Genomic DNA, 18,843 nt, shown 5'->3' on the forward strand with positions numbered 1-18,843 from the left:
TGGACAGAAGAAGATGGTGTAGGGGAATGATCTGGAAAGGTTTGCCACTGCCTAGGAATGATGGACCTGAATTAGATTTCTCCAAACAAGAACCAGAGCCTGCTAGCCTTTCCTCATGTGGGAGCTGTGTGGACGGCCACTGTTCTGTGTACCTTGTTCATGGTATGCGCATTCTGCTTGGCAAGCACCATGTCCATGGAATCAGTCAGCTTCTTAAACTGAAAGTTGCTTGGGTGCTGGCGGTATTTCTGATCACTGGCATATTCAGTTGCTTTCTTGGCCTTCTCCACTTCCAGAGAACCTGCTGGACTCCAGCCAAGCCCTTTGTACCATTCATTGTAATCTTGCTTATATTCGTTCTATAAAGAAGATAAGCAAATTCTACTTTATCTTATCCATTTAGACACAAAAGCATGGCATGTAAACAGACTGTAATCTCCCTTCCCATGCTAGGATTCCAACCATCACTCAAGTAGAAGAAAGCCTTACATCACTCTGTATGCGATTCATATTCCTGGTCAGTTCAATGTTCATTGCATCTGGAAGGAGGATGTACTTGTGAATCAAGTGCTTGTAGTTAGTATTGGTGATGTTGGCTTGTGCATCCTTGGCAGCCGTGACACTGAGCATGTCAGCAGGGGTGTGGTAGCTGGTCTTTGTGTTCTCATAGTTTTTCTTGTACTCCCGATCAGATTGCATCTTAGCCACTTGCATGGAATGGACTAATTTGGGATCATCCTCGAGACTGCGGAAACCAACCATTTTCCCCTTCCCTTTTTCATAATCGTGCTTGTATTTATACTGTGAAGAAAATATGAGTTTTTACACAGAGCAATTCCTTTGACTAAAAATCGGTCTAGTGTCAATATGCTATATTATTTTTGTATAATTATAATTAAAAATTATATTTGTATAGAGCTCTATAGTTCACAAACACATTTTTCATATTTATTGATGTAACTGTATTATTAAAAATTATATTTGTATAGAGCTCTATAGTTCATGAACACATTTTTCATATTTATTGATGTAACTGAATACAATTCTCCCTTGTGAGGTAGATAGCAAAGTTCTTATTACTGCCCTCATTTTATAGATGAATAAGTTGAGACCCAGAGAGCTGAGCAACCTGTTGAGGCCACTGAGGATTAGAACCCAGATCTTGTGATGATGCATTACACTGACTTATGCATGTACTTTGCTGTTAGTGCTAAAGAGGACTTTAGTAGGTAAAAAGAACACAGAAAATGGAAAAAAAAAAAAAAGAACATTTCTCTTATTGCTGCCCTGAGAAATTATCCTGTCAGTCATTTACTGATGAGAAAAGGTTCAATTATGAGACACAGAGTGTAATTTTAGAATAGCTTTATATTTGTGGAGCTCCTTTTCCTTTAAGACTCTCTAAAACTGCTATAATGGGGGAAGAAATTGTCCTATTTATCATCTCAACTTTCTTCTATAGAGGGGAGATCTTGATCCATGGAGAGCTTCTTTTTCTGCCTATCTCCTTGTGGGATTGCATGTGCAAGTTGGGGGTAGAAGCTAGTAGAACCAAATTACTCCAGCGTAATAGAGGGGAGAAGAATTTGGAGTTCTCGGGATAATAAGAGAGAGTGGAATGGGCTGGATAGGTAGGGAAGATGAAGAATAGAGATGAAAAGGAAAGAAAGTAAAACTCATGGGTGACCAAGGAAAGAGTGTTTTGAAATGTGCTCCCCTCCCCCAGGACCTCCACGTCATTAAATGCTCCCTGTGAGTGGATTTCTTGTGGAAACAACCATATGAAAGAACTGAGTTTCATATAGGTGGCATGTTATGACAGTGATGTGTTGGTACACCTGCTTTTTGCCGCGCAGTGCGGGGAAAGCCTCACTTTGTAGTGTTTGCCAATTTCTGTGGTGTAAGTATGCCCATCATAGCTGTTATGAAGCCACCAATGGTTTAACAACTGGTTTGTAACAATTCCTGATTATTTACTCATCAACCATCATGAGCCCAGATGATCAGCACTCTTGCATCCATGAGACATCCTGGGAGAAAAATCAGCTCTGAAGAAGCAGGAGGCAAGAACAACATGAGACTTTCACCAAGAAAGCTTAGTGAAGGGCTTTGAATTTCTACAAGCCATAGCGTTGGTGACAGATTCAAAGTAAGTGTATCTAGATCTCATGAGTCAGGGAGCTGACATCTATGAGGGTCACCATGTGGTTAGCTTGGTGTTTTTTCAGAAATACCAGAGCACACACAAAAGCAAGGTTAAGAAGCATTCACAGAGAGTGAGACCTACTGTTTTTCATATTGTGTCCACTCAGTGTTTCCAGAACTCAACCTTATTATTTCGGTTCCCTAGAAACCCCCAGCCAGGTGACTGCTTTCCTTTGGACTTACATCACTTGCAATATCTCTGGAAGCCTTAGCAGCTTTGATAGGAATTGCATCCGGTCTGAGATCATAGCCTTTCTTTTTAGACTCTTCCAAGGAAAGTTTGTAGAGTTTCTGTAAAGAGAGGCAAAGGGAAGAGTTTTCTTCTGAATATGAAAGCCTGGATTTCTTTTAGAAGAGTAAACTACCACTGTGGTGTCTTTTTTTTGTTTTTAAGTAGAATGCTTCATTGGTGCTTTAGTGGCTGAATGTTCTTACAAGTAACATAACTGTGTTTGAAAAACAATCTATAACAAACTTAAACATGTTTTCAGGAAACTACCAGAAAAAAGTAAAAGTTACTGGTCTCTATTAGATTGTAATAGTCCTGGAGATTCTTATTGATGCAAGTAAGAGTTAAAGGAAGACTACAAAACAGCCCTATTCTGACATCAAAAGAAAAGTCACTGTTTTATAATCAGCACTTTTATTTGTATAATAATGTGGAATCTACAATTAAAGAAAAACTCAGCTATTCCAAATCTCTGTGGAATTCAAACAAAGAAACAAAAAAAATGGGTAGGATTAGAAGATTTCCTAGCAACTATGATTAGACGAAAAAGGAAATGAAATAAAACATCGATACATTTTCTAATAAGTGTTGCACATTCCTTGTTATGGGGTTTGCCCCAAATTCTTCAAAATGTTTTTCTTCCCTTTCCATTTAACCCCTTCCTCAGAACCATCTCAAAGGTTTGATGGAAAGGCTAAGAACGAAATTCCAGAACTCTCATTTCCTTTTTCTCTTCTCCCGGCCCCCAAGCCTGTTTCTTTCTACCAAATCTCTCAATTTAATAAGGAATGCCCCCCTAGAACAAAATCCAATCACCCTTCAAATTCTTAACTGCTTGGCCCAACCCCATCGACAGGTCTACTCCAACTCCGCAAAGCAAAATTAGAAAGAGAAAGAGCCTCATGTGTGGATTTCCACCATTATTTTTAAAACATTCATTCTCATAACTGAGAGAGAGATTAATTAATCTGTTCTTACTGGTTCAAATCTGCTGGAGAGGAAGATGACAACAGGAGGAACTATACTTACATCACTCATATTAATTGCATTTGCCTTTGCCAAAATAATCTGGGGGATATCAGGCATGATGTGGACTTTGGTTTTATCAGCCTCCCATGCTTGTTTGTAGAGATGCTAGGAAAAAAACAGTGTAAATTAGTGTTTAAAATCTTAAAAGACGCTTACCTAGTACATACATATCATTGTACACATATATATCAATATTTCATGTGTTTTTATTAACTAGGTTTAAATTAATTCATTCATTATTTTTGAGACAGAGTCTCATGCTGTCACCCAGGCTGGAGTGCAGTAGTGCAATTATGGCTTACTGCATCCTCTACCTCCTAGGCTCAAACAATTCATCCTCCCACCTCGGCCTCTGAGTAGCTGGGACTACAGGCAGGCACTACCACGCCTGGCTAATTTTTGTATTTTTCGTAGAGATGGGTTTTTGCCATGTTTCCCAGGCTGGTTTCAAACTCCTGAGCTCAAGCAATCCACCTGCCTTCACCTCCCAAAGTGCTAGTATTACAGGCATGAGCCACTGCACCTGGCCCAAAAAAAAATTTAATGGAAAAGTTGCTTATTCAAACAATACAGCAGGGAGGAAATAAGACAGAAAGTAAAAATGCTTTTTCCCCTTACCTTACAGCATGGAGGTAGCATTTGCCTCCTAAAATTTTCTGTGTACATTTAAACACACATATAGTCCTTTTAAAATATGCATGAAGTCATGTTCTACATCTTGATTTTTAACTTAATAATATAGACATCTTTGAACAACTTCTTAAAATAATTTATTTCATTCATTTGTAGAGCTACATAGTATTTCATTAGGAGGTATATTCTAATTAAGTTAACCAGTTCTCTGTTGATGAATACTTAACTTATGGCCTCTAGCCTTTTTCTACTACAAGCAATGTCATGATCCTTGTGGTGGACATGGAGATGTGCCACCAATATACCCATTCAAGGAAGGACCTGATTCCCCAACTTTTGACAAACAGTTTCTAGTCATCAGCTATCTCACTCAAGAGCATGCACTTCCCAGATAACCACACTCAACAGCTCATCGAAGTGGGTGTACAAAGATCTAGCCATTTCAGCTCAATACAGTTCTCTACTACAGAGACACTTGAGAGCCCTCTGTGGGACTGGCCAAGCCTTTGTCATGCCAGCATCACTGTTTAACTTCTCCTCCCGTCTAGTCCTTCCTCCCAAGGACTAGGATCCCTAAAAAATACTCTGCACTCCAATTTTCATTTCATCATCTCCTTTCAGAAACCCTAAACTGCAAACATATTCTTGTGTGTATGTATGTATGTATATCTTTGCACACATGTATAAAGATTTCTACAGGGTAATGATACCTGAATTTAAAATTTTAACAAATGGCCCATTAAAAGTTTGCTTTAACACAAACTCCCTTACAGATATTGTGTGTAACACAGCTTCTTAATTTTTGCAAATGCAATAGATGAAAAATGCTATCTCTTTGTTTTAGTCCGTATTAATTAAAATAAGAATAACCTTCTTCTGGACTAGAGGTTGGCAAACTTTTTCTGTATAGACAGAAATTCTTTAAATTTCAGGCCTTGTGGGCTACGAAACTGCTGTCATTAGCCACTCAACTCTGCTGCTGTAGTCCAAAAGCAGCCAGAGACCACATGCCGACAAACAGCTGTGGTTGTGTGACTATAAAACTTTATTTACAAAAACAGTCATTTTTCTGAACCTTGTTTTAGACCAGCACTATACAATAGAACTTTCTGCAACGATGGAAATGTTCTGCATAATCCAATATGGTAGAACTCGATTGAGTACTTGAAATGTAGCTAATGTGAATGAGAAACTGAATTATTAATATGATTTATACAAACATAAATCAACACATGTGGCTAGTAGTAATAGTATCGGGCAGTGAAATGTTAGTGGAAAGAGCATTGCCTAGTTATCAGAATCCCTGTTCTAGTCCAGACCCCGCTGTTGACCTGCTGTGTACCCTTATGGGAGGTGCTTTGCTTCTCTGGGCTGTTCTTTTCTCAATTCTGCAGTGGGAGGATTCAACCTGATGATCATCAAGATGTCTCTCAGTGCCGGTGCATGTTAGTTCTATGATTCTCCTCTTGGCATCATTATCCTGAAATGTTAATCACTAACACTGAAAAAAATAGATATCCTCATAGTTTAGATTCTAAATCTTAAAAGAGGCACAGAAATTTGTGCCTTGTCTTTGAGACAGGTCCCTTTCAAGGAGATTGATCTCTACAAATCATTCACTTCTCTGAAGACTCCAGGCGGTTTACTCTGTGGCTTAGCATAATCCAGTTCTATCTTTCTAGCACAACTAGGGCCATTATTTTCTGCAACTGTTTCATGTTTAGATCCAAATCATCTTTTTCTCTGTTATGTTAATCAAAGGCATTTCTCATTTTGATCCACCAGTGCTGCTGCAGTTATTTTATTATTTTTAACTTCAAAACCAGATGTTCAAAGTTGATTGTACTTGTTGGTTTTGATCTCTTATTGCAAATCAATGTAAAAATGGAGAAAGGCTTTTCTAAAAGCTGGAATAATTCATGACCCAAGGGAACACTGATGTAGAACAATTGCCCTCAAGATTGCCCAGAGAACATTCTGGTTTGAAATGCTGCTATAGCCATATAATCTTGGAATTTTCTTTGATCCCATCAAAACAGAAAGGAAACTGGGCTTTGGGGGGTGGTTTGCAACACCAGCTGCCGTCAGGAAATCGGCTGATTCAGTGTCATGAATGTCTATTAAACCTCACCTTAGACAAACAGGACTCATTTTCAAGAGGTGCAATAAAAGAAAAAGTCCCTATTTATTTGGTTATGTCAATAAGATAGGATGGTTCATTGAAGATTTGAGACTACTAGTTAGAAATAATTCCTATCTTTTTTTTTTTTTTTTTTAACCACAAGACTCTTTTTCTAGGTAAAATAACCTCAAGTGTGATGCCCTATAACTGTATCAGCAAAGCCTGTGGATTACATGTAAGTTATACCTGGATTCTCTCTGATGCATATGAGACACTGCATTATTAAAAGACTTACTTCGTTCATAATTTTTGCATTATTCTGGGCCAAAACCATGTTCATCGAGTCCATCAATGTGGAATACTTCAAAGTGTCTGGGTGCTGGCGGTACTTCTTTTCACTAATAATCTCCATGGCTTTCTTGTTTTTCTCCGCTTCCAGGGAGCCCAGAGGGAGCCATCCAATGCCCTTCATGAAGTCAGCATAGTCAGCCTTGTACTGATTCTGCAAAAGAGGAAAATAAATTATGAGAAGAAACGGAAACTTCCCAAGAATTCCAAGTGTGTGTTTAATATTCTGTAACTTCCACTTCATTTGTAACTTTTCCACTTCAATATTTGCTAGAATATTGATATTTAACCAATAGCATGATGAACTTCAACCATTTCGTCCCTAAAATTTTATCCTTTTTGTATTTCCTTGCATGATAAATTAAAAACTAAGCAGAAATGTCTTTGTGATTTGTTTTTCTCAATGCCTTCATAAAGAAAAAGTACTAAGAAATACCACATAGATTCATCTGCCAGGTGACTGTTATCTCCTTGAGAAAAGGAACTATGCTGACCTTTCTTACAAAAACTCCCAAGGCCCCTTGGTTAATAGATGACTATGGAAACCCCATTTTTCTCTTTCACTGTCTTTGATCACCCGCCACCATTACAATTCCCTCAGGTATGCCAGAAACCTTCCTGGTACTTTGTGTAAATTTCATTTTTTGCTCCTCGGCTTTGACATTTCTCTCTACAACTGTACCATGGTTGCTTTCATTCAGGCACTTATTACCTCCCTGGCAATTAATGGCTCAGTCCTCACATTCCCAAAGATAAATGTAGGCTTGCTTTGGTAGGCTTGCTTTGGTCTGCTTTGGGTTTGTAACTTAATTCACCTCTCAACCATCAAATGGCCTCTTGAGCTAAATTCTTGGCTCTATTCCTTCTCGGTCTTTCTTACATTTAGTCCAAAAGCTGTATCAGTCGTCACCTTCTCAAAAAATTTCATTAGTAAGGTAGGCAATTGCAAAGTTAAAGTGGTAGAATGAAACCCGGTTGGGAGGGAGGGACTGGAGCTATCAGGTTATCTGATTTCTTACTTTCCCTTTCATTCCTCTATTAAAAGCCTATTATGCTTTTGACCATCTTTGCTAGATATATTTCTTTCAATACACTCTTTCTGAAATGAAGTGCCATTTGCTGTTGTGGAATTCAGCATCCAACAATGCTCACAGCAACAATAGTAGAAAACAAGACTTTAGTTTCTAGAATTGATCTCCTTTTGTTAAAAGACATGAATTCAATCTAAGGTAGCAAATGAAACACTATGTTGGGAAACTGCAGATGAATTTCTTTCAGGATTTTCAAAATGTCATGACTTATGGTCATTCATGGTTACTTATTATCCAGAGTAAGCGCTCTGCAAATGTGGCTTTCACATACATCACTCTGAATCTGCATCCTAGTTTTGGCCAATTCAAAGCTCATGGCATCAGGAAGCATGTTGTAGGTATGGATCAAGTTCCTGTAGTTGGCATTGGTGGCCACTTCCTGAGACTTCTTGGCAGCCACCACACTGAGCATGTCCACTGGGGTATGGAAGGAGGTCTTGGATTTCTCGTATCCCTTCTTGTACTCTCGGTCTGACTGCATCTTGGCCACCTGCATGAAGTGCACCAGCTTGGGGTCATCTTCCAGGCTCCGGAAGCCAATGTGTTTCCCTTTGGCTTGTTCATAGGCTTGCTTGTATTTGTACTATGGACAGAGAAGACATGATGGTGATGAAAATGGTAAAAGAAAGAGAACAAAGTACCATTTGCTAGGTGACATTAGCTTTGTCTTAGATGAAGGGTTTTAGAGCTACTCTAAAATTAGAAGGGAGGCACTCATGAGAGGCAGGGAGCAAACTCTTTTTAATTCGATTTTGTTTTTCCCAGACTTGAATCCATGGAAAGAAAATAATCTCAGAGTTAATTGAAGAGATGTGTAAATAAATTGGTTTAGAGAGATTTAGAAAGCAGATTTCCCCACTCAGCTGTCTGAGTGATAGAAAAGGCTACAGGCATGATTTCTCATGGTGCATCTTTAAAGAGAGGGCCCGGCCATGGGCCTCCTGGTAAAATATGTAGATTGCATCTTTACATTTGCTTAGAATTGCACATGATTTGAATAGACTCTAAAGGCTACTTATTTTAACAAGACTCAGTCACTACTTATATTAAATAATGAACAGATGATTAGAGAGTACTTGGATGAGGTGAAGGGAGGTGTCTTGTGTGTCACATGGGATGGCATTCCCACCAACCCTGAATGGAGCTGACCACAGCTCCTACATATACACAAGCTTGGCGCATTTGTTCTTACTTGCCCAGCCCCAAAAAGGCCCAGTGGAAGTGCTTACATCACTGGCAATGTCTCTAGAGGCTCTTGCAGCCTTTATTGCAATGGCATCAGGTCTCAGGTCATATCCTTTCTTCTTTTCTTCTTCCCAGCCAGCTTTGTACAGTTTCTAAACAATAAAATAGAAAAACAACAGCATCTTGTTATTGGGGTTAGAATAGACGTCCTGACTACAAAGTGGTTGGCATGTAAAAAAGGCAGACGTAAGTATCAGTTCCCTTTAACCTTCTTCCTAGCTTTTGCTGTTGTTAATCTACTTACATCACTCATGGTGATTTGATTTACTCTGGAGAGTAAAATATCTGGTGTGTCAGGCATGACATGAATGGTGGTCTTGTCCTTGTTCCATTTTTCAGTATAGAGCCTCTGCAACGAGAAAGTCAGGTGCATGATTTTACAGCAGGACAAGTTTGACCCAATGCTACCAACAGGAAGAGATTTGCATCTACACGGTAGAAGAGGTTAACTGTTGATATTAGAAAATGGATGAAATAACAAAAAGATGGGCCAAGTAAACTAAATACACAATGAGAAAAAAAATTGTTGAATAAGGCAATCCTCCACCACCAAAGCACCAAATACCATCTTGCCCCCACCGCACAACCATGTGGAGTTTTGTGGTTCTGTCACATTTTTAACATGCTGTTGAGCGATGACCTGAGGGAGTCACTATGAAAGAGAATGCGCTAAACATGATGCAAGCAATAGAGTCCCCTCCCACCAACGCCATCAAGACGATCAGAAAGATAGAAACACTGAAGGAGATGATGGGGGCAGTGCCAGGCTCAACGGCATGAATACCATGAGGGTTCCCTGGGCAAGGGTGGCAGGTGAGTCCTTACCTTGTCCATGTTCAGTTTGTTACTCTTGTTAAGTGCCTGTTCCATTGTGTCCATGGCGTACGTGAATTTCAACTTCTCGGGGTGCTGGCGATACTTCTTCTCACTCAGAATCTCTCCTGCTTTCTTTGCCTTCTCCACCTCTAGGGACTCTATGGGGACCCAACCGATCCCTTTCATCCAATTGGTGAAGTCAGATTTGTACAGATTCTTTACAATGAAAAAAACAATCATTTCAGAAATAGTCAGGGCTTGGGTTTCTTTGGCTACATGATTTACTTACAATCAAAAAGTAAAAGGGAAGCTGGGAGGGGGAGAATAATCTGCTTTTTACTCCCTGCAGTCTTTCAGAAGAAATTAATTATAAAAGTAATTGCATTCATAGTGGTTTTGAACAGGAAATCCTGACCCAGCAATTCCTTTAAAAAGTTAACTTTCTTCAGAAAAAGAAATGAAAAATTAACAGAATTTTGCACTGGAAGGAAAATTATATAACACACTTATTTGAGCCTCCTAATTTTTCACAGACAATATCGTATGTTTGGCTCTAACACCAACATTTTAAATATATGCATATGCATATATATAAAATTAACAACAAAGCTACCTGTAGTTTAAATGAGTGAAATCCTAAAACTCCAAGTTCTGGAGGGAATCCTTAATTACAGTGAGTGCAGCCAGGTGTGGGATGGAGTAAGTGGTGCCTATTTTTCCCTCCCACCCATTAGAAATGGATAACAACTTGGTAACCAGTACATACATCGCTCTGAATCTGCATGGCATTCCTGGAGTGCTCCACATTCAAGGCATCGGGCAGGAGAGTGTAATGGTGGTATGGCTGTCTGTAGTTGGCGTTGGTGGCAACCTCCTGAGATTTCTTTGCAGCTGTCACACTGACCATATCCAGAGGTGTGTGGTACTTGGTCTTGCTGGCTTCATAGCCCTTTTTGTACTCACGATCAGACTGCATTTTGGCCACATTCATATAGTGAACCAGTTTAGGATCATCCTGAAGACTGCGAAATCCAACTTGCTTGCCTTTGGCTTTCTCGTAGGCCTCCTTATATTTGCACTATTTGAAAACAAAAGGCAGACAGAAGTTGGATAGAAGTCTGATATAAACTGAATTTATACAACAAATAAAGCAAAAGCCAACTTCAGTCTGAATCTAGGTAACATCAAAGTTTTTTTTTTTTGTATTTTAAAATAAACAATTAGCAAAACATTTTTAATGGCTCATCTTGAGACCTGCCCTGGAGATCATTAAGAATGGAATAATGGAATAGTTTATATTTATACACTTCATAAGTAGATTACTTGAATAACTCAAAACCTCAAATGTTCCTGGGAAGTTTGCTTATTAAGCATTTGATGTACACTTTTTTTTTTTTTTCTTTTTTGAGACAGGGTCTTGCTCTGTCCCCCAGGCCAGAGTGCAATAGTGCAATGATGACTCACTGCAGCCTCTGGGGTCCTCCCTCCTCAGCCTCCCAAAGTGCTAGCATTAGACATGTGAGCCACCATGTCTGGTCAATGTATTCTTTTTATTATATTTCCAGTATTAATTTGTATTATCTTAAAAAGTATTTGCATAATTATGAGTAAATTTCAGCCCTAATACAAATTAGTGTATTAATCTTGAAATTAATGCATTTTTACTCTATCAAGGCATTATGTCAACTCATATACAAATATAACTTAATTTGTAAAAAAAAAAAAAATTAACTAAAATCTTGTTATGTAATTAACTAAAACTAATTAACTAAAATCCTGTTATGTAATCCATGGAAATAGAAATACGAAAGACCAGAAAGAATTAGCAAAATATTTTTTCTGTTTTTCCACGTTTTTATTTCTATGGGGTTTTTTCCTTCATGGAAATTATAAAATTAAAACACTGAATTCTTTTAAAATACTTGGAGACTTTTCAAATTTAGTGATGTTTTAGTATATCATGACTTTTTTCAAGACAAAATCCAAATAAAAAGTGGCTTTTAAGTTCATAACAATGATACTAATGAAAGTTTCAAATACTTCACAGTTTTTAAAAAAGAATTTTTTTCTTTGTAACAACTTTATTAAGCTTTTAAATATGTGAAAAATATTTTAAGTGAAGCAATATAAACAATGTAATTGGCAATTAGGATTTTAGGAAGTATTTTTATATTATAATTTCTTTACTTGCTTCTTTATGTAGTTGATACAGTCTTATACATCACATACAGATTTTTTTTTTCTTTTTTAGAGATGGGATCTCACTCTGTCACCCAGGCTGCAGTGCAGCGGCGCAGTCACAGCTCACCGCAGCCTCAAACTCCTGGGTTAAAGAGATCCTCCCATCTCAGCCTCTGAAATAGCTGGGACTACAGGTACACACCACCACACCTGGCTAATTTATTTATTTATTTATTTATTTATTTTTTTATTTCTGTAGAGACAGGGTCTTGCTATGTTGCCCAGGCTGTTCTTGAACTCCTGAAGTCTTTTAAACAGACAGGAAGTTTCCTACTTTTAAATTAGACTTACATCACTAGCAATATTCCTTGAACTTTTTGCAGCAACAATTGGGATGGCATCTGGTCTCAAATCATAGCCCTTGGCAATGGTTTTCTTCCAATCTGCTTTATAATGAGCCTTCAAAAAAGTAGAGGTTATTTTATTATTTGACATCATTAAAAGAGGAATGAAACAGAATGCCAAAATGTTTCTTATAAAACATGTCATAATAGATCCCTTTCTATTAAGACAATCTATGAAGTTAGGACTATTAGTTTGTCTTTTATGTATATATTTGATTTGATTTAAAAGGATCAGTAAACTGTATACACAGTATAATCTCAACTGATCAAAAAATGTATATGCTTGTATAACAAAGCAACAGAAAGGTAATGCTTTGACTGTTGGATAACAGAAGATTTTCATTTATTTTTCATAATTTTCTATATTTTCCAACTTTTCTATAATATAAAACACTTTTGGAAAAAAGTTTCTTGTAATGAAGCATTTCAAGCTTATAGAAAGATATGAATACTAAAACTAAAAATCCAGATGTAGTAACAACTCAGCTTTAATTGATCTTAATGCTTAAATATTACTTAGAAAATGCTTAAATTTTACTTGTAAAAATTTTTTACAACAAAAAAATTTTGTCACTTTTGACATTAAATTGATACTTTCTATAATAGTTGTTTATCTTAAAGCATTTTTCTCAAGTCTCTTACTGTATTATGAAGCCTAATAAACTAGAAATGATCACGCTTTAGAGTGCATTATGCACTTTAAATGAACCAAAAGCACAGGAATGTATAGTTGGATATGAAACAGAGCCTAAAAACATTGGAAAGAATGACTAAGCCATCTTTTAAGAAATTAACAATTTATCCAAGTTTTATTGTGTTTTAAAATTAGGATTTTTTTAAAAAAAAAAAAAAAAGGAAACAATTCATAATAGTGGATTTAAACATTACCACCAATTAGATGTCTAGACTACTCAAGAGAGAGGTTAGTTACATACAAAAAAAAAGAGTTTGTGAAGAAAACTAAACTGTTTTGGATGTTTTAATAAATAATTAAAATAAAAGTTGTAGAAAGCAATGTTTTCCGTACTGCAGACTAGGCACTCTTGTGTTTTCCAATCTTGTCTGTCTCATGGTCTTTTTTTTTTTTTTTTTCTTTTAATAGGACACAACTTACTTGACTGACTTTACAACCCACTAACGAGTCACAGCCCATAGTTTGGAAAAGTCTGTATTAAGCAAAATTTTATTGTGGCCCCGTAGGCTCATGTTGTATGGTTAAGGGTTTAATGTGGAGGCTCAGGGTCCACACTGAGTTGCGCCTCCTACAATTCTCAGGGCAAGAGTTGCAAAGAACCAGAAAGGAGAGGCCCACATAGGCAATATTAGCACCAGGCCAAATACTCACGTCACTCATGTTGAGGGCGTTGACTTTGGCTTGAATAAACTGAGGCAATTCGGGGTCAATAGTGTACTTGTGCTTCAGTTTCTCTCCCTCCACCTTGTAGTTCAACTAAAAGCAAAGGAGACAGCATGCACATATCATTAGCTGACATAATGTAAATTTCATCAAGCACAGACTCCTTTGAAAAGGAAGGCTATCATTTGTGTTTTCCATTTATGAGACAAACGCCTACTCTGTCATGAGGGAGGGGCCCTGGTAGATGCATTTATGTTCGCATTCTACCACTATTTATTGGACAGCACTGTTGGTCAGGCAGGGTGGTAAGTTCTGTGTTTAAAGAGGTAAGGAAGGCAGATCTGTCCTGTTGGAGATTATTGTCCAATACAAAGGACAGACATAAAACATGTAAACTACAAACTATCACTAGAATTTGTGATGTGTTATCAACGGAATAATTGTAGCAAAGAAACAAGGATGGTCAGTAAAGCCACTCTGCAGAGGTAACATTTACGCTCAAACTTGGAGAGAGGGGCAGAGGAAGAGCATTCGGGACCCGAGGCTGGAAATGTGCCCGGGTAGACATGGGGGTGGGGCAGTATTAGACAGAAAGTGCAGAAGGGTCCACAGAGAGGGGGGTCTTTTGTCAAGTTGATGAGTTTAGATTTCACTTCACATTCAAGAAATTCCTGAGAGGTTTTACACATAAGAGGGACATGCTTTGATTCGTGTTTTAAGACAGGCTCTCGTGGCTGTTTGAGACCATAGGCAGGGGAGTCCAGATAACAGGTTATTGCAGTTGTCCACACGAGCCACACAGAAGCTGGAAGTAGGGTTGGTGGCATTTGGGAGCAGGCTGGCTGAGAGATATTTAGGAAGCTGACTCAGCAGAGGTACTGGATGTGGGAGTTCACACAGGGAGGTGTTAACGGTGACTGCCAAGTTTCCAGCTTGAGTAACGAGGTAGATGTTGATAGCATTTATTGTGATGGGGAAGACTTTATATAGTGAGTGTACAGTTTGCCTAGCTAACTGGAAAAACACCACGAGAAGCGACATCTCGCTCAGTACAAAAGAAATCAAAAGAATTGACACCATTTATTACCCCTAAGATAGAATTAACCCTTAGACATCTGTGATAATGTGGGGGCAGGAGCTAAAATCCATAGATCTCAAATCGCAGGCAAGCAAAGCATTTCCCCACCTTCCAAAGTCTGGGGCTGAAATACAAAAAGTCTTTCTTGGCTTTTTACTTACCCCTCTCTTTCTGGTGGAGGCATTTTAACAGAACTCTAAAATTAACATGTCATGTGAGGCCCTGAGCATTATAATTAGCTTCTGACAGAAAGAATAAGAGTCCATATAGACGTGGTCTCAGAATGAGATCCCAGACGACTGCAAATAAACTGCTTATCTCCTCCCCAGAGGCCTCATTCTAAGATTGCCTCTCAGAACATGCAGCTATTATGCGAGGGGATTAGGACATTATGCCTCTTCCCTCTGTGGCTAGGTAGAAATATTGCAACCCAGAGCAATAAATAACTTGCTTTACAATTCATACAGAGCCACAGATAATAACAGTAATAATGTCATTTCATATGTATAATGCGTATCTGCTTATGAATAGCACAGGCTCTCTACGTTTGGAAAACAAAGCAAATTTGGAATAGTCCCGCATGTTCATCTCCCTATTTTTCCCATGTTCAAGATCCCAGTTGCTTCAAAAGGCAGCCCTTTCTCTCATACCTATGAAAGCAGTTTATTTGCTAACATAGATGCATCCTCACGCATTGAATTAAGAAGGATGGAGGAGCGGCTCAGATACGTGTGGTTATTTACGGGCAAATACTTTTGAAAGCACTCACATCACTTAGCTGCTTTGTGTTATGCTGAGCCAACACCATGCCCATGGAATCAGGCAAACTTGTGAACTTGATGGTATCTGGGTGCTGTCGATACTTCTTCTCATTTAATGCATCGCCTGCTTTCTTGACCTTCTCCACCTCCAGGGAACCAATAGGGATCCATCCGATGCCCTTGAAGAAGCTGTTATACTCGTCTTTATACACATTCTGTAAAAGGGTAAGCTCATATGAGAAGATACCCTGGAGACTATTCAAGGGATGTTTCTGGGATCTGCAACTCTATCCAAGGGAAATGAATAGCAACTCTTCAGCATGCTCATGTCTGACTGTCTGTCACAGAGCTTATCTGGAGTGTGGTAAGAAGAAGAAGCTGTTCTGTTGTTAGAGTGCATTATACAACACAGAAGGGAATCTAGGTCACGTATTTTCATGGGTACTACTAAAAAAAATTTTTTTGTCACTTTTGACAATAAATTGGTACTTTCTATGATCATTGTTTATCTTAAAGCATTTTTTCAAGTCTCTTACTGTACTATGAAGCCTAATAAAACAGAGAGAAATGATCATGCTTTAGAGTGCATTATGCAACACAGAGGGGAATCCAGGTCACTATGGGTGCTGCTAAAAAATATTTTGTCACTTTTGACAATAAATTGGGTTTTCCTTTTGATTCCACTGAAGACTTCAAAACTAAATTATATCCATACTGTCCACCTAGGCTATGCTTGAGCTCATCTGGGGATCAATATTTTCATCGAGTGCCAATAAATGTATAGCACTTCTTCCCTTTACAGAGGGCAGTTCTAACAGAAATCTGGCTTCTGCAGCAGGAGATGCTGTGAATGTTAAACACCTTTCCGTGCAACTCTCCATGAATCATGTTGCAAGCAAAAAGTATTCCTGATTAATTTCAGATGACTCATTACAGAGATTTACATGGATGACATTGTGACCTTGAGTTAACAAAGGGAAAAAAAAAAAGCACTTTCCCAGATTCAGGATGGATAGAAAATTCTTCTATTTTGCATTTTATATCTATCACCATTGCGGCCAATCCATCAGGAATACCCATCTCCTCTTGCTGAGAATCAAAGTGGCTCGCAGAGTTAGTGGAATATAGTTTTATCTTTCATCCATAAGTTAAAGACAACATCAATGATTATGATATGAGCACAGAAAGCAGGCAAAAACAGCTTGTCTACCATGCCTTTGGCAGTCTTTCAGTAATGGTTGTTTATTCTAAAGCACATTTTTCAAATAGCTTACTGTAGTAAGAAGTCTAATAAAAGCGAGAAGTGATCACCCTTTAAGTGCAAACATCTCTGGGTCTGTTGTTGCACATACTTACATCACTCTGAATTTGATTGACATTCCTTGTATGCTCAAGACTCAGGGCGTCAGGTAGGTATGTATAATGATGCAATGGCTGTTTGTAGTTTACATTGGTAGCGACATCCTGGGCCATCTTTGCAGCTGTGATGCTAACCATGTCCCCAGGGGTATGGTAGCTGGTTTTGGTGTTCTCATAGTTCTTCTTGTATTCACGATCGGACTGCATCTTTGCCACATTCATATAGTGGACCAGCTTGGGATCATCCTGGAGGCTTCTGAAACCCACATGCTTTCCCTTTGCCTTCTCATAAGCTTCCTTGTATTTATACTGTGGAGGCAGAATGGGGTTAGCAAAGCCCTAGGCATTGATAGCATTCGTGCTGCAATTACATTCACATATAAAGGCACTCAGAACTTTGTGACTTTCTCAAGAGCGCACAAAAAATGCAAACCACAACCTCCTCCAAAAGGTTCAGTGAAAACATATATTGGAGTTACAAGCGAGTGTCACGATAAATTCAAGATCAGTTTATTTTCTTTACTATGACTCCTACAGATGGATTTGCATGTGAAACTTTATTTTAAACAAACTGAATTTTCACACTTAATACAAACATGACACATTCTAAATATAAGACCAGTATCTCTTGGTTTCATAGGTTTCAATTTAATATGTTATTTACATCACAAATATGAGTACCAGCTGGGCCTTCACTGACTCCGTTTATCAGCAGCTGCTTCCCAAGCTCACTGCTGAAACAGTTGCAAATGAATTAAGGAGCCACAGTAAGGGCAGGACCTGCTGTGGGGTTTTCCCATCAATAAAAACCTAATGGAAAAAGTTCTGCTGTCCAAAGTCTCTCACTGCTGGAATCAGCAATGGAATATAGGCTGAGCAATCTTGTAACAGGTCAGAACCTCAATTGTTATGCAAGAGAATTCAAACCCACTTAAACCCTGCAGACTTTCAGCTCCTGCAGTTTAAGCCTTAATTGATAAACAAGAGTTTAACAGGCAAAAGGATTGTCAAGTAATTTCTAGGCATGTGAAAAATTACTGTGCAAATGCTTAAAAAAAAAAAGGAACAAAGTTATAAAGTTATGCTGTAGACTTTCACTTTCTACTTAAACTAGAAATGTATTTCATAGTGATGTGCATTGTGTGCAGATCTTTGAGGAAGATGTTTTCAGTACCATTCTGATAAGGAAAGCGGTAGAGTTTTTACACCCCTAACACCTATGTGGTCTGTACATCTGGTTGGTTTCTTTCTTCTCTTTTCTCAAACCAAGATTTTAGTCCCTGGGTAGCATGTAATAGTGAACTCTGCAGGGCATGCATGCTTTCTAAAAATTTTTCTTTTTCTTTTTTTTTTTTGAGACGGAGTCTCACTCTGTTGCCCAGGCTGGAGTGCAGTGGTGTGATCTCGGCTCACTGCAAGTTCCACCTCCCAGGTTCATGCCATTCTCGGGCCTCAGCCTCCCAAGTAGCTGGGACTACAGGTGCCCGCCACCATTCGATCTCCTGACCTCGTGATCCATCCTCCTCGGCCTCCCAAAGTGCTGGGATTACAGGTGTGAGCCACCGCACCTGGCCAAAATTTTGTTTTTCAAAGATGGAAAGGAGTAGAAGTGTTACAGGAAATGGGCATCAATTTACATGAATCGAAATTATATCCTAAAAAAGTGGACTTTTCCCCCTTTGGTTTATAAAAATCTGTACATTTTATATAACATCTTTTCAATTTTTTAATACAATTATAATGCAGGCAGTCATTTGAATGTAATGTGGTAATGTCAGTCAGGGTGTTCCCACTGAAAATAAATGTGGGCTGTCAGGGAAATGTGTCAGTGAAGGCAATTTGGGCTGTGAATCAAAGGAGAAAGCCACTGTCAGATTTATGACAGCTCTACCAAGTGGAGTCAACTGAAAAGAACCACAAAAGTGTTTCTAAAAGCGACAGGTTTTCCAAACAATATTTTGAGAATTTAAATGCCATTAATTTAA

General features: G+C 38.4%; 1 protein-coding gene across 2 annotated transcripts in view; it reads right to left on the reverse strand.

Moving 5' to 3' along the window:
• NEB (nebulin) overlaps window positions 1–18,843 on the reverse strand; it is a 223,643-nt gene that overhangs the window by 149,916 nt on the left and 54,884 nt on the right. For both annotated transcript variants that reach the window (XM_011987847.1, XM_011987846.1), the window contains exons 37-50: window positions 16,856–17,167; window positions 15,508–15,714; window positions 13,649–13,753; window positions 12,251–12,358; window positions 10,485–10,796; window positions 9,728–9,934; window positions 9,147–9,251; window positions 8,887–8,994; window positions 7,929–8,240; window positions 6,514–6,720; window positions 3,464–3,568; window positions 2,389–2,496; window positions 490–801; window positions 153–359 (exon numbers count right to left, since the gene is read on the reverse strand). In XM_011987847.1, the coding sequence (XP_011843237.1) occupies window positions 153–359; window positions 490–801; window positions 2,389–2,496; window positions 3,464–3,568; window positions 6,514–6,720; window positions 7,929–8,240; window positions 8,887–8,994; window positions 9,147–9,251; window positions 9,728–9,934; window positions 10,485–10,796; window positions 12,251–12,358; window positions 13,649–13,753; window positions 15,508–15,714; window positions 16,856–17,167 (2,715 nt within the window). The remainder of the gene's footprint in view (window positions 1–152; window positions 360–489; window positions 802–2,388; window positions 2,497–3,463; window positions 3,569–6,513; window positions 6,721–7,928; window positions 8,241–8,886; window positions 8,995–9,146; window positions 9,252–9,727; window positions 9,935–10,484; window positions 10,797–12,250; window positions 12,359–13,648; window positions 13,754–15,507; window positions 15,715–16,855; window positions 17,168–18,843) is intronic.

Source organism: Mandrillus leucophaeus, unplaced genomic scaffold (genome assembly GCF_000951045.1).
Source record: "Mandrillus leucophaeus isolate KB7577 unplaced genomic scaffold, Mleu.le_1.0 Scaffold318, whole genome shotgun sequence".
Classification (NCBI taxonomy): Eukaryota; Metazoa; Chordata; class Mammalia; order Primates; family Cercopithecidae; genus Mandrillus; species Mandrillus leucophaeus.